The sequence below is a fragment of the Crocodylus porosus genome, unplaced genomic scaffold (genome assembly GCF_001723895.1).
Source record: "Crocodylus porosus isolate Cpor-Errol unplaced genomic scaffold, CroPor_comp1, whole genome shotgun sequence".
Lineage (NCBI taxonomy): Eukaryota > Metazoa > Chordata > Crocodylia > Crocodylidae > Crocodylus > Crocodylus porosus.
Window position 1 is genome coordinate 6,551,733 of NW_017728925.1, and position 14,804 is coordinate 6,566,536.

At 42.8% G+C, this 14,804-nt stretch overlaps 1 protein-coding gene across 1 annotated transcript in view; it reads left to right on the top strand.

Annotated features, from left to right (window-relative positions):
- The window catches only part of PAPPA (pappalysin 1), a 220,807-nt gene that overhangs the window by 163,501 nt on the left and 42,502 nt on the right, over nt 1–14,804 (top strand). Inside the window, exons 11-13 of the mRNA XM_019540642.1 lie at nt 65–178; nt 1,316–1,451; nt 5,042–5,255. Coding sequence (XP_019396187.1) covers nt 65–178; nt 1,316–1,451; nt 5,042–5,255 — 464 coding nt within the window. The remainder of the gene's footprint in view (nt 1–64; nt 179–1,315; nt 1,452–5,041; nt 5,256–14,804) is intronic.

The following is a 14,804-nucleotide window of genomic DNA, read 5'->3' on the forward strand; positions in this document are numbered from 1 at the left end:
CCTATTTTATATGTCAACCTCAATCCATTTTAACATATTTTACCTTTTCTTTCTTTTGGTCCAGCTGTGCCGAACAAAAGTGATTGACCTGAGTGACGGTGTGTCTCAGTACGCCTGGTATCCATGCACAGCCAACTTTCAGTATTCACATATAGCTCAGACCATTTTCTGGCTCAAGGTAAGAGGCGCACAGTGACCAGTACAATGCTGAAGTCTTCTCCTCCTCTAACTAGTTCAGAGATTCTCCAGCAGGGAAACAGACTTCGCAGGACAGACATATTATTTTCTTTAAATTACCATGTGTATGAATAATACAAAGGTCACGCATGTAACCCATGGCTGAAGGTATATTGCTAGTTCCCACTCTGGTCTTGAGCTAAAGAGGATGTGAGCTGTTACAGAGCCCTGCTATAGAGCCATACCTCTGAGGGCATTTGTACATGCCATGGGGGTTTACTTCAGTTTAATCCTCCTTAAATTGAAGCAGTGGGTCTTTAAAAACATCACTTCAATTTAGGGTGAAGTAAACCCCCATGGCATGTACACAAAGGTTGGGCCTGACCCTTACCTGCCTCTCTGGCAGCAGGGAGGGGAGGGCAAGCTGCCAACAGGCCAAGCAGTCCCTAAGCTGCAGGGAGAGGAGCATTGGTGCTTCCCTCTATGGCAGCGGCAGCACCCACCTGCAAGCACCTGCCGTGTGCGGTCCCAGAGGGCACCGCAGATGTGGAGGAAAGCACCAGGCCCCCTCACAGCTCAGGCAGGCTCTGGCAGGTGGGAGAAAAAGATCAGGCTTGCCACTTTTTTTTTTTTTCCTTCAGTGGAGCCTGCCTGCACAGCCCCTGAGTTGCACAGGGCCCAGTGCTTCCCTCCATGGCAAACAGTACCGTCTTGGAGATGTTTTATGTTGCTGCGTCCCAGAGTCATTGAACGTGCATTACACCACTGACACAAGCAAACAGTCCGCCATCAAAGCACATTACTCCGCCAACATGTGCAAACGGCTGCAGTATTAAAGCAGTGCAAAAGGGCATTAAGTCACTTTAAAGCCAATTTTAAAGGCATAAAGAAGTGGCCTAATTCAAGCAGTAGCTTAGCAGCTGCTGTGTTTAAATCTGGAGGTCCTCAGTTTAGTGCCTTACATTTTCCCCAAGAGACAGACATGGCTGAGCAAAAGGAGAGAATGGAAGAGAAGATTTTCTGTGGCCCGCAATAAAAAATTTGATTATACATAGATTGTTTTCGCTATTGCATTTAAAAAGGTATAAAGCAGCTCAGTTCTGCACCTTATCCTCTTTGCTTGCTCTCTCTTTCACAGACCTTTTTTTCACAACCTATGGTAGCTGCTGCAGTCATTGTGCACTTGGTCACTGATGGAACATACTATCTGGATCAGAAGCAGGAAACCATCAATGTGCAACTGTTTGACACCAAGGACCAAAGCCATGATCTCGGTGAGATGTTTTCCACTGAGCATTGCCTTTCTTCTTTCATAGGCTTCCTCTGTTTCCTCCATCCACTCCTATCCCCATTCACAGGGTACTCCTACTCGGCTTCTCCAGCATCAGACGGGGGTCACTGGACCAGAAAGCCAGCAGTGAAAGTTTTTGTTAAATCTCTAAAAGCTGGGGCTTATTGAGTGTGTTCTGGTGTCATTTTACCCAGAGGCTGCTCAGCAATTAGTCCCTGTGAGGTATATCCTCAGACAGGTTTAACTCCCCTTGGGGCACCAAAATAAGGACCATGTTTGCAAAAGTATTCTGCCCCCAGCAACTCCTTTAGTCACATTTACAGGCAGGTTTCCAAAATAATTTAGCATGCTGCATCCTGAGTTCTGAACATCTGTTGTAATGCCTCTTTTGGAGTGGCTCTTGCTATATAGGTAGATAACATATAGATATTGATATATGAACAAGTCCCCCTGCCATTATATAATTTCTTTTCCCAAGGTGCTGTGGTGACTGGAGTGTAAGGGATTGCTTTTTCCAGGCTCCCTTCTAAATTTCCCTTCTTCTTATATATTCTTATTAGACCCAGTCAGAAGTTTTCAACAAAATAACGTGTCATCATCAAAATGCCAGAATATCTTTGGTTCAGTGTACTTTCACTGAGTACACGATAGCATTTCCTTTGAACCCAGCCTGGGTCCCTGATGGGTATGCCCGAGGGATGCTGGTTTTAATCTGATTTCAAACAAACAAAACTATTCCAACAAACCAGGATCATGTTTCTTTTTTTCTTTTTTTTTGAGGGGGGCTGCATAGTTCATATCACCACTGTGTTTGTGAAGAGGAAGAGAATGGGACCAGAGCAAGTCAAGGGGTGCTGGACAGTTATCTCACTCATAACTTACACTTTGTAACATTGATTGGGCATGAAGCAAAAGGAAGCCTATATAAGGGTTCATTTGGAGAGGAGCATGGAAGAATTTATATATGGGACTTCCCTTTACATTTGAATGCAACTCAGATAGATAAGCCCATTGTCTTAGCTGCATGGGTTTCCTTGAGTACTCTGGGTCAGTAGCATCCTCCCCCTTTCCCAGGGGAATGACTTGTAGTAGGATTGTAGCTGCTACCCTCTGAAAAATAAATGAAAGTTGAGCTGGCCCTGCTAAGTAACATCTAATACACAACTTGTTTGGAGAGAGACACACACTGAGAGAGAAGAGAAGCAGGAAAGGGAATCAAGGGCAAAGTTTTGAAATCCTTCAAAATATTGCAACATGTTTGGCACAGCCCAAACTGATGCCTGCAAATCTTCATACTTAAGACACTGCTTTCATGATGGAAAAGCCCCTCTGACCTCTCCAGGGGCCAGCAGACTACATTGATTTCTTAGCTTAATGGAAGGGAGATACAGGCAGGGCCCAGCTCAGTAGTTGTTCCTCAGTCGGGATCCTCGTTGACTTCACTGGCTGCTTTGGCTGAGTACTGTCGGCTGCGTCAGTCCCATTCTGTGCCCTTGCGCTCTTTGTACTATAAGACCTGGCAGAGAGCCGTAAGTAGAGGTCAGGATCAGAATAGGAGTCAGTCCACACTCGAATCCTAGTAACATAACCAGCACAGAGCTCTGGATTATGGGTACCCAAAACCCTGTAGTTTAAAGCTAGTTTGGGTATCCCTATGCTGCCTGACAGTTGCAGAAGTGACATTTGCATTGTGCTATTTTACTCTTCTCAGAAGATGAAGGGAAACTTCCAATGAGTCCTGTACAGCAGAGCTGTGATGAGGAAAAAAGTCTCAGCCACAGGCTGTAGCCAAAGAGGATCTGAAAAGCATCTCCCAAGATTCAGACGCTGCAAACTTTGGAAGAGGTGCTAAAAGTTGTGCAGTCAGTTCAAGCAGGCAGCTAGCTCTAACCACTGCTGATTTGTCCTGTATGTACCATTCCTGTCTCTGTTGGCTCCCTTTAGGTGAGAAAGAATAGTACACTGGCCATGACCCATTCAATCCTAGTCCCCTTCATGGGGAGCAAAAGTACCAGTTAAAGCAAGCCACAATCATCTGTTTTGTGATGGACATCTAAGCGCAGGAGATTGAAGTGAACAAACAGCCTCAGACAAAGTCAGGACTTTCTGGCTTTCCATCAGAGAAGACAGAAACGTCCAAAGTATTTGGAATCCAAGGAGTTTTAAGAATGAACCGCACCTGTTCCTAAGTGGGAAACCTGCACCTTTCCACAGGGAGCTCATCTCAAAAGACCTGTGGGAGGCAAGCAGACAGTGAGGTTATTTCAGGGTCAGATAGAAAGCAAAAGGAGAAAAGAGCCCTTTTTATTACAGGAAGAAGTGGGAAATAAAAAAAAAAAAAAGAGGGAGGGAGAAGTTTAAAGAGAATAATCAGAAGTCTGTCTTAATTCACAGGAAATCCCTTTCCAAGCGGGGAAAAAAGTCCTCTCTTTTTTTCTCTCTCTCTCTTGAATTAAGAAAGCTGGACTAAAAAAGAAAAATCCCAGAGTCAGTTAAACACACAAATAGAACGCATTTTCAAATTCATAAATGTATCAGCGTGGCCAAAAGCTCTGGACCAAATTCATTGCTGGTGAAACTCCAGCAAGGTGAATGAAGTGGGAGCCAAATAGATCCTTACAGCAATTCCACAGGGGGTTGGGAAAGAAAGCTCAATATCCCTCCTTGGTACAACCAACTGGAGTCAGTGGATTTACAGCCAGGTATAGTCCTGTAGTGACTCGAAAGAAATCAGTAGGGTTACTCCTGGAGTGATTTTGGCCCACTGAAGTCTTTTTGTGTCAGTGGCCTATGCTGTGCAGTGCTGAGCATCTGCTGAGTGCTGTTGAGTGTCCTCCTCTCCTACTAGAGTTAACGAGGTGAGAAGGCTGCGCAGTATCTCACAGCAGTTGTTTGGCACGTCCACCTTGGCAGACCCCACAATCTTTGATTTATATTCTTGTCAGAGAGGGTCACCTTTAAATCTTCACCGTACCCACCACGTGCCAGTATCCCTCTCCAGACTCCACTCGTCCTTGTCCTATTAAGGAAAAGCCAAAAGCTATTTTATTTAAAACAAACAACAAACAAAAGCTAGGGCATGCACAGAAGGGGTCCAAAATATCCTGCATCCAGTGGGTAATGACACACACAGCTGCAAACAAACTGCTGGTAAACTGCCCATTATGCACAAAGCTCCCCATTCTGCTGGCACAATTAGATGTGTAACATAAAGGGTCTAACTGTCTTCCTACTTGCACTGTTTTTACAAGAGCGTAACTCCGTTTCCGTCATTGTGGCTGCTTCTGATTTAATAGGGTGCAATAGAAATGTAACAGGATTCTAAAGACATTGTTCTCCAGCCCGGCCTACAGAATTAACCCGAGAGACTGACACGGCCTTTGTGTGGAGCGTTCCATAGGATTCGAGGAAAAAACCCGTGGGATGATTCCAAAAACAAACCCGATAGGCACGTTTGTCATAACTGTTCTCTAGGGGTCTTCCATGAGGATGACATGCTTCTCAAATGCCAGTGGCATAGCAGTGTCATTGTGAAAAGACCCCTGTCCTCTGATCTTGCCTTTCTTCTGACAGGTGTCCACGTTCTGAGCTGCAGGAACAATCCCCTGATTATCCCCGTGATCCATGACCTCAGTCACCCTTTCTACCACACCCAGGCTGTCCTGATTAGCTTCAACTCCCAGTTTGTGGCCATCTCCGGGGTGGCCCTGCGCTCCTTTCACAACTTCGACCCCATCACCATCAGCAGCTGTCAGAGAGGACAGACCTACAGCCCAGCTGAGCAGAGGTGAGCCTGTCAGCCTGCTTCCTTCTCCCCTAGCCACCCACTGACTTTGTGCTCCACTGGATCTGATCAAGAGGTTAAAAAGAGACAGGAGGGGCCAGGGGCCTGAACTCTGCTGACCCCTTTGTGTTGCTGGTAAAAACAGCAGTGTTCTCATTGACCAGGATGGATGGCGTATTTAACCCACAGGGGATACTGTTAGTAAATTATTTCCTCCTCCTTTCTCTTCTGTTATGAGCTGGAATGGTGTCCAGTTAACACGGCATACTTTCTCCAATAAGGTGCCACTTTAGCCAATCACATCGTAGCCCTTCAGCTAAATTGCTGTGCATGAAGCAATCTTCATGCTGTTAAACAGCTACCGCATTCGGCCACAGACATGGCTGCCCTTCTGTGATGAATAAAGCGATTCCCATGCTTATATTTAGCCTACTTCTGCAAGAGAAGAGGCATAACACCTGGGGATAAATCCCTAGTGCGTACTGCTCTCTGTGTTTTTTCAGTTAAGGGCCCTCCGCACTTCTAGGATCAGGCCCACTCTCTGAAAAGCTCTTTGGGACCTTCCAGGATGAAAAGCACTATAAGTTTATGGCTACTACTTTATTGTTGTTGATACTAGAGCCAGATCAATAGATCACCACCCGCCCCTCCCCATCTCCGCTTTGCATCCCACAGCGGTGGTGACATTTCACAGCCTCTCTCTCCACAATCTCCTGGATCCTTTCAGCAAGGCAGCAAAAGCAAGCAGGGAAAATTTAGCAAAACCTTTAAAAGATACATTTTCTTCAGCCTGCCCAAAGCTGCAAGTAACATTCAAACAGGAAAACCAGTAACAGTAAAACAAGCTAGTTTGAATTGCCCAGCAAGCCCCTGATCTGCCTTGTAGGAGTACTGTCCAGTTTGTGATAGCTTTCTGACCTGGCTTTTCAGGACCTGCTTTTATTCTGAGAAGGGGGAAGGGGAGGGAAGAAAAGTATATCTATAGCTAAATCAATCCAGTCAGTGTGTTCTGACCTAGATTCAAGGAGTCTGATCATTCTGTGCAATAAGCTGTATAAATTCAGAGGCCCAAAGACAGCAAGATCAAGTTTCAGATGAGAGGTCTAGCTGTGGAAGTTGGCCAAATCCCAGTGCAGAAGGCGGAGAGAGAGAGGGAGATGCAGGGGTAGGAGGTAGCTAGAAGCAGCATGGAGGCTGACAGGACTCAGAAAAAATGGGCCCCATTTCTCTCTCTCTTGCTTTCTTTCCTCCCCCCTCAATGTTCAGTAGTAATTGAACTATTTATTATAAAAGTGCAAGTGTTGTGTGTCTAGAAAAGTTATTCCCTCAATAGAAAAAATGCATCCTCCCAGCAAACTAACCTGTAGAAACATTTCTTTATAATTCACAATATATTTTCAATACATCATTTACTATTATACATCATTATCTTTTAATAATTGTAAATAATAATAGCTGCCCACTGTTTTTTTTTAACCTTTTTTTTTCCTTTTTTTTTTAATGATACACTGAACCACTGGAAGCTTCAGCTAATTTGGTCCCCAAATGACAGCTTCACCTATTCAAAGCAGCAAAACTGTAGAGCATCCATTTTATGGATAAAAAAAATGCTATATTATATATAAAGCTTCTAAGTTCCTATAAGGACCTAAAGGCTTTTAAAACAAAGGTCTAATTTAAAGCCTGTTGAAGTCAATTGCAGCCTTTCTGTTGCCTTCAGTGCACTTTGGATCAGACTCTGCTGGGAAGGATCCAAACTGTCCTATGGTGGGACCGCTTGGGGCACCATGATATAGTTCAGATGAGCCCAGAGCATGGGGAAAGGTACATTAGGACTGGTCTAAAGTCCCAGCAGGTCTCTCCCCCTCGCACAAATACATGCCGCCTTTCGCTCACTTTCTTTGTCTGAACAGCTTCCAGCTGTTTTCCCTGATCTCCCACTCTCCTTGTCCTTTTCATCTTATTTATATGGGGGTTTTTTTAGAGAAATTTTCTCCCTAGATATAAACAGCTTGTCATTGTCCCCAGATAAACACAGGCATTTCTTTTGTCTCTCTTTAGCTTCATTCTGCAGGAGAAATTGTTTCCCTCCTCTGAGAGAGAGAACTATTTTAGTTGGAGAGAATGTGCAGTTAGATACAGGTGCTTATGAGCTTGGGCGAGGACTTTGAATATGAGAGAGAATAGGAATATATCTCCTCATAGAAGTTCTTTTAAGAGGAAGTGTATCTTTCCCATGTGTCAGTGAGCAGACCACCCAAATACAGAATAAAATGTGCTTTCCCACTCCTTTTTAAAAGTGTATATTTTGGATGGGATTTTTAAGAGTCCGTGCAGGTCAGGGGCACAAATTCTATTGAACATCATGGTACTTGTGCTCCTGTTTCTTAAATTATGGCCCATATTTTCCATTGATTTGTTTTTCCCTGTGCAACTTGCAGAAGTTTTTTGGCAGAGGTACCTAACACTGCTGGAGATGTGCTATAAAAGAGATGCATAGTAGATGTCATGCAATTAATTTTCCTATTCCACCGGTTTAACACCTGTAGAGCTCTACTGGCAACAGTGACATTTCACCTCACTTGCCTTGTGTAAGGGACATTTAAAACAAGGCTCGTATGCATGTCTGCTTATATAGTCACCCAACACGCTCCCTAATGCACGTCCTGAAAACTGTAAGTAGCATGGCTGCTGTTTAAAAAAAAAAAAAAAAAAAAAAGCCAGCCGTTGCTATGCCTTTAACTGAGATACCATGCTAATTTTCTTTTCACCGTATAGAAGGCCAGAGCAGTGTCTCGCAAACCTCTCAGGGATAACTGTTGTTAAGCACTGACTTCTTCCTCGGATTCCTGTACGCATCAGGCACAAGGAGACCTGCATGCCTTGTACTGCAGTTTTGTTCTGTACTGGAAACCGCGGTGCTGAAGCTAAGACAGATGCCCTGGTTCAGTTGCTAAAATTTCTGCTTTCATAACGTTTCCGCTTTATAATTCTCTGCTGACTCCTTGTTTATAATGAAGATACATTTCCCTTTCCTTGGACTGGTGTCTCGTTTTATGTCGTTCTCTAGCATAGGTACCTCATGGTTTTTTGTTATATAACTATGTCACCACTATGTGTACTTTATAGTTTGAAGGAAGTACATTTGCTTTTCCCTGTTCTATTGAACTTTGTTTTGCTACTTTCAGCACTGCTGTAGCAGCCAAGAACTGGCTCATTCAGGGTGAGCTGTATTTTTTACCCCCTTTGAGTTATGTCTATGTAGCAGTACATACATATGTACATATAAATCTCTGCCGCTGTACACATATCACGGACCAATGCTGTAGTCCAGAAAACTCAGCACCTCCAAAGCACCTCTCAGCTCCCCAGGTTCAATAATTAGGTTTGGAATAACCGACCCATGGTTTGTTTAAATATGGTTTGAAAACCATGCACCCTCAGCTCCTTCCACAGAAGTGCATGACCTGGCATACCTGAGCCAGCATAAACCACAGCTCAACAACAAGCCATCCCCTCCCCTTGCCCCTGCCCTTCAACAAATCCCTTCCGTCAGAGATTTCTCTATTCCGTGAGCCAACATAACTCTATCAATGCACAAGTTGCCCCCTTTCTTAATTCTCTCCTGCTCTTTCTGCCTCCAAGAAGAAATGACAAAGAACAAAACCATATATAAAGGCTTAACAAGCCCAATCATTTTTTGTAATCCCCAAGGGTTTGCTGGGTATTTTTTTTCTAAGCAACAATAACAAAAGTGTCCCCTGATCTGTGGGTTGCTGTTTAATGCTGCTTTTTCTAACCTTTTCTAGTATGGTCTACCCCTTTCCTGCTTTCTGTCATTTTACACAATCTCTGTTCAACTTGGTTCTGGTGAAATTAATGAATTTCTCAGAGAACAGTTAATCATAGAAGCCTTGGTCCATGACATATGCTATAATTCAGTGGGGTTTTAACCTTCACCCCCCTTTTGGTAATTGGCAACCAGCATCATTTGGCTTTTATTAAACTGGGACGTGATGCATTTTCTTTGTTCGCCTCGGAACATTCTCACAGGGAGAACTGGAAGGTTGTTAATACCCGCCCCCCTCCGGTTATTGTTATCCACTATAAGGGCTTAGGGAGGTTTTAAAAGCATTATCATTTTGAGGTCTTCATCTCAGTGAGAGCTCCATTGGACATGACATCTTACACACCAGGAAAATGAGATGAAATAGCATATATACATATGTATACCCATTTCACAGCTGGAAATGAAACCCACAGGTCTTGACACCCCAGGCCCTCTGCTTTAACCACTGGTACCATTTGGTGTGACACTGGAACTCAGTTGGTTTGGTGCCTGTAAGCACTATATAGTGCGTTTTTCCCCTCTGTAGTTCACCCATGTTTAGAACAAAGCTGTTTAGCAAATTCTGAAATGAGCACCCAGCACCCCTGCCTGCTCATTTATATTTTTTGTTTCCATTTTTCCTTTGTGTGGCCCAGTCATATCATTGTTGTGAATTCCTAATTCCCATTGCTACCCCTCTGGGAAATGCACTGAGGTCCCTTTCGCACGGGTCACTGACTAGCCATTAAATGGTAAATATTTTTGGTCACTATTACCAGAAAGGTGAAGAAGGTACCTAAAACGTAAAGATTTGTACTCAGTCCCCTGTCTCCTGAGACACTAGTTCCTCTGTGCAATTCATTCTGATACTTCTTTCTGCACAGTCTAAGCTCTTGTTTCATAACAAAGACACCTATAAGATTTTAGTTGAAAAACAAAAAACCCTCCCAAAAGCTAAAGACAGGGGAAAAAAAACAATTTCAAACCTTTATGTATTTAACCGTATTACTGCGGCCAAAAATAGAACTAACGTGTCTGCTTTTCTAACTGTCTTATGTGCGCTGATATCCATGTTATGTTTGGATTAAAAATAGCTAACCTGCTTTCAGCCCATTGAAAAGTATTTTCCAGACAATGAGTTCATTAGAAACACAGACAAAGTGTTCGTATGTCATATGTGCATTATTTTGGAGTCCGAGTAGATGAAAATTTTTAAGATTTTTGCATTTACCTGCAAAATTAACTGCAGCTACACAAATGAAAATGATACAGTATCTGTGTAAAATGAGATCTGAATCAGGCCTTTATTATATACAAGTGTATACTTGTATGCCTCTATGCTTGTCTCTACATATATGTTTGGCAGTGATCACTAAGGAAGCTACTTAAATAATTAGGGCAGTGTGTTAGGATAAGTTCTTGGAAAAGTGTTTGACCTCAGGGTTAGGAAATGATGTTTGGCTGCTCTGAGCTTAACAAAGCAGGAGGTATGAGTTTGTTTTGATGTGAAGAAGTAAGATTACCACTTAATTGTCATAATTTTGTATAAACATGTTAAGATACTAATGTTTCTAGTATTGTATCAACAGGCTTCCAACATAGCAAAGCATTTAGCCATGTGCTTAAATCCCCTGAAGTCACGTACTTCAACAGGGTTTATGCAAGTGTTTGAAGCTAAGCATGTGTTTGAATGAATTTCTAAGTCAGGGTCAGTATTAGTAGAGGAAAATGAGGATTTGGAGATGTTCTATGGAGCACATTCAGAGCAGGGGTGGATGAAACAGCTCAGATGAGTAAGAACTGATGCAGCGCTTCAGCCTAAACCTGAACTGAACTTGATGCATATGTGTGCGCATGCCCACCTGTTTTTAAATTTTGTTTTGCCTTTTAAGTCAAAACTATTTGGCTAAATATGCATTTTTAATAGAATCACTTATCTCTGATTTCTGGTTTCAGCTGGTAGCAGTCCTGGTTTCAGCTGATGACAGTACCGTGACAAAAGCTGTCACTGCAGTGTTATTTCCATCTTGACTGAAACTAAGACATATTGGAAATCTTATAAGATTATCAGAATATCCAACTAGTAAGCGAGAATCAAATATTGCCAAGTAATCATATAATGCCAAATATTGTCAGCAAAGCTAGAACCAAGCAGAGGTCACCTGCTTGCAGGACTTACTACCATCCTGAAATTGGTCCTGGATTATTAAGGTCTGAGAATGTTTTGAGGAAACTGGAAAAAGTTGTGAGTAGAAATGGGTGCAAACTTGGATCCAGATTACATGTGCCCATATTTGCATCCAACATAGAGCTAGCCTGTGCCAACTTTCAAATAAATGCGGGCAAGTGTCTTCTCAAGTTCATGGAAACTGGGGATGAGATTTGGTTCTTAAAGGAAACTGTGAAATATGGTGGTTTTTAGCTGTTTGTCTTTTTTGTTTAAGGGGATGAGTTGACTAAACAAGCTCATGTTCATGTTTGCTTAATAGAAGCTAGAGTCTTTCAGAATATTAGCCATGACAGAGAAAAATGCTCTGAAAAAATAGCATCAGTTGCAGGGAAGAAGAAATTGCCTGTATCATTTTTCTGACTGTGCCTTTTGTTCAGCCAGTCAGTGTGGCCCGGTGCACAAGTTGCTAGAATAGGTGTCAGTGAGTCTTCCCATGTCTGCGACGGGCTGCTTATATTGCCTTGAGCAAGTCACTAAAATAAAACATTTAAAAAGGGGCCTCTCTTTTTAGGTGCCCTTTTTTGTTCATGATTTTCAGAACTTCAGTGCACCTGCAGTTCTTTTTGACCCTTCCTGAAACTACAAGAGCTAAGCACCTCTAAAAATCAGGACCAAGCTATCTCTGTTCAGGCTGTGCCCCTAGGGTTAGAAATTCCTTTTGAAAACTTTAATCTTCATTTCTCTGTACCTTGGTTTTCCCATATACAAAATTGAGGCACTTCTTTTAAATCTACTTTGTGAGCCATGATTGAAAGGTCCGAAGTGTCATTATGGCATAAAGAGAAAACTAATTTGTCTGCACTGAAGAAGGTGAGCTAAGGTTAAAATTATATTATTCTTGGATTCCTCGCTCCTTCGCTGCTGAGGACTGTATGGTTCCCTGGACAAGTGATGTCTAACCATTGGTATATGACACTACCTGAGGAAGGATTTGTGTAGCCCACAGTTTTAGGTATATGGCCACAGTGAGTTCTCCCTTTCCCTGAGATATGTTTATCTTATCCTATTTAATTCTGCATTTGCAGAACTGGCTTCAGAATCATTACTCTAAAATTCATTAGGATTTATGTTTGACAGTAGCTGATACCAAATTGGAACCAGTAGCTAGAGAACCAGAAATATTTAAATTGGGAACATTTGGGGTGGTGGTGGTTGCTTTGCAAAAAGTGAATGGTTGTATTGTTTGTTACTGAAGTCATTCATATAGAGTTACAGACAGAGAGAGCTCCTCGGATGATCCTGCTAACCAAGGCATAATCTGGTGCCTGGAGGGGGTGGCTAAAAATGTTCCCTGGCCATTTACTAAGACCACAAGGGGACTTGTAAACAGCAGGAGGAACATCACAATAAGAGTTACTTCGTGCTTTTGTTGTTGGTGTTTCAGTTCTGTGTGGCTTTTAAATCTAAGCTTGTTCCTCTTGTGTCCTGATGTGAACTCTACAGGCCAGATTCTTGTTTGTGTTTCCCCCAATAAATATCAAGAGTACAACCACTGATTTCAATAAAGTGATTCTAGGTTTTCACAGATGTAAGTGACAGAAGAATTCAGTCCTAGATTTTCCTAAATTTGTTCATTCTTATGATCTCCTTCAAGATTGGAATTCAGCATAATATTAACATGCTCTACACTGGTGGACACCAGTATTTTGTAGGGTGTTATTTTATTTATCCAGCATGTATGCAAAGTAATTTAGTTCTTCACACAAGATGTGCCGTGGAGCAAAGTTCACAATGTAGCCTTCTGAGTACAGAATTGTCAGTGATGTTTTCTCTGTTCCTCACCAGCTTAACTTACTTGTCAGCGAAGCAGTGAGGCAGAAGGAATTCACATATAAAACACTACTTTCTGAAAATAGAAGGGAACAAAATAATGATTAGCCTTAAAGTGTAGGTGTAACAGGAATTTGTAGTGAGGTTTGGCAAGACAACATATTTAATAGTCATGCCGTTCTAATGGTCAGTCAGACACCCTAATGTTGAGTATTGCCTCATTTGAAGAGGCATTGCATTGAAATCAGCAGGACTATAAAGCCTTGCTCCCCTTGAGTAAGGGCATGACTCCAACCGGGGCTGTTCAAGGGAGTGTTGTGAAGCAGAGTACGGGGACCACCAGTTTCACTAGTCCATCAAGATACTGCACACTGTAAGGGTATGACCAGTTGCCTGTAAGTGAAAAGTGGAAAATCTGGAAGCATCTTCTCACTAGCAGCTGCTACATGCTGTGCCCTCTACCTCACTGGGCTGTGCCTAGTGTAGCTCCTAAACCCCTTTAGGAGGTGGTGCAAATCTGGCCCAGAGATGGCTGTCTGAATGTGGAGGAGATTCCCAGCTTGTCTCACCCTAGTGAAAGGCTTCCAAGAGATGAAGGAAGTTGGATTTTTACAAGCTGATCACCCCCATTTGGGGTCATTTCTTGTTGAAAGAGAAATAAGTAGTTGCAGATTCATACCACTATAACGTAATCTGATGTGAAGATCCAGAGATCCCCATTTCTCATTCCACTTCTCACTTTTTGTGACTTTGGCCAAGTCACTCTATCCCTCCCTAACCCCTCCTCCACTTTCCAATCTCTAACAAAGAGGTAATAACACTACCACAGCTACCTTACAGGGTTGCCATGAGGATTAATTAACGAACAATTTTTTGAGTGTATAAAAAAAATTCTATACACACACCAAGTACCACGATTAATGAACTGGGTAGGATTTTAGTGGTTGTTAGCCTTTTTCCTGGAAGAGGGAAACGTTTAGATCTTAACCAGTTTCATGGTATAGATGTTCATTTCTTTAATATTTTTCACTGTGCGTACCCACCAGTTCCACCTCTTCTTTGCCCTGGCAGATGATGAAATGAGGCCCAGCTCCTCTTCTCAAGGATCTGGTTAATTCCTATTGATTTCAGTACATGTCAGTCACCCAGGATGCATCTACATATGCAATTGATTCAAAGCAATACACTCTGGAGCAGTTTGGGCCAGAGTAAACTACTCCCAAGCACAGCATCTACACGTGCACCCAGGCCAGCAGCAATTTGAGTTGAGGCAGAGCAGTTTATGCCAGGCATGCTCCTGCCCTGCTTTGGGGGGTGGTGGCAGGTGGTGGAGGGGCTGGCTGGGCCATGAGGGTGCTGAAAGTACAGAGCCATGTGACTAAGTAGCAAGCAGGAGTGTGGCCCCTTGTTGACTGGGCTGACTGGGCATAATTCATGCCCACAGTCAGCAACTACATGTGTGTTTAATTGCAGTTAATTACCCCGCTGTAAGATAGTACTGCTCCCAATAGTACTGTCCCACAGCAGTGTTAATTAGTTTCTGCGGCCTAATAGTGTCACATGTGTAGATGGCGATGCTTCACTCCGGAGCTACTTAGTCTACTCCGCAGTTATGCACACATATAGATCAATAACCCCAGCGTAGGGATATTGACTTGTAGAATTTTAGGCCTCTATGACAGCAAAACACTTAGGTACATGAATAGCTTTAAGTATGTGAGCA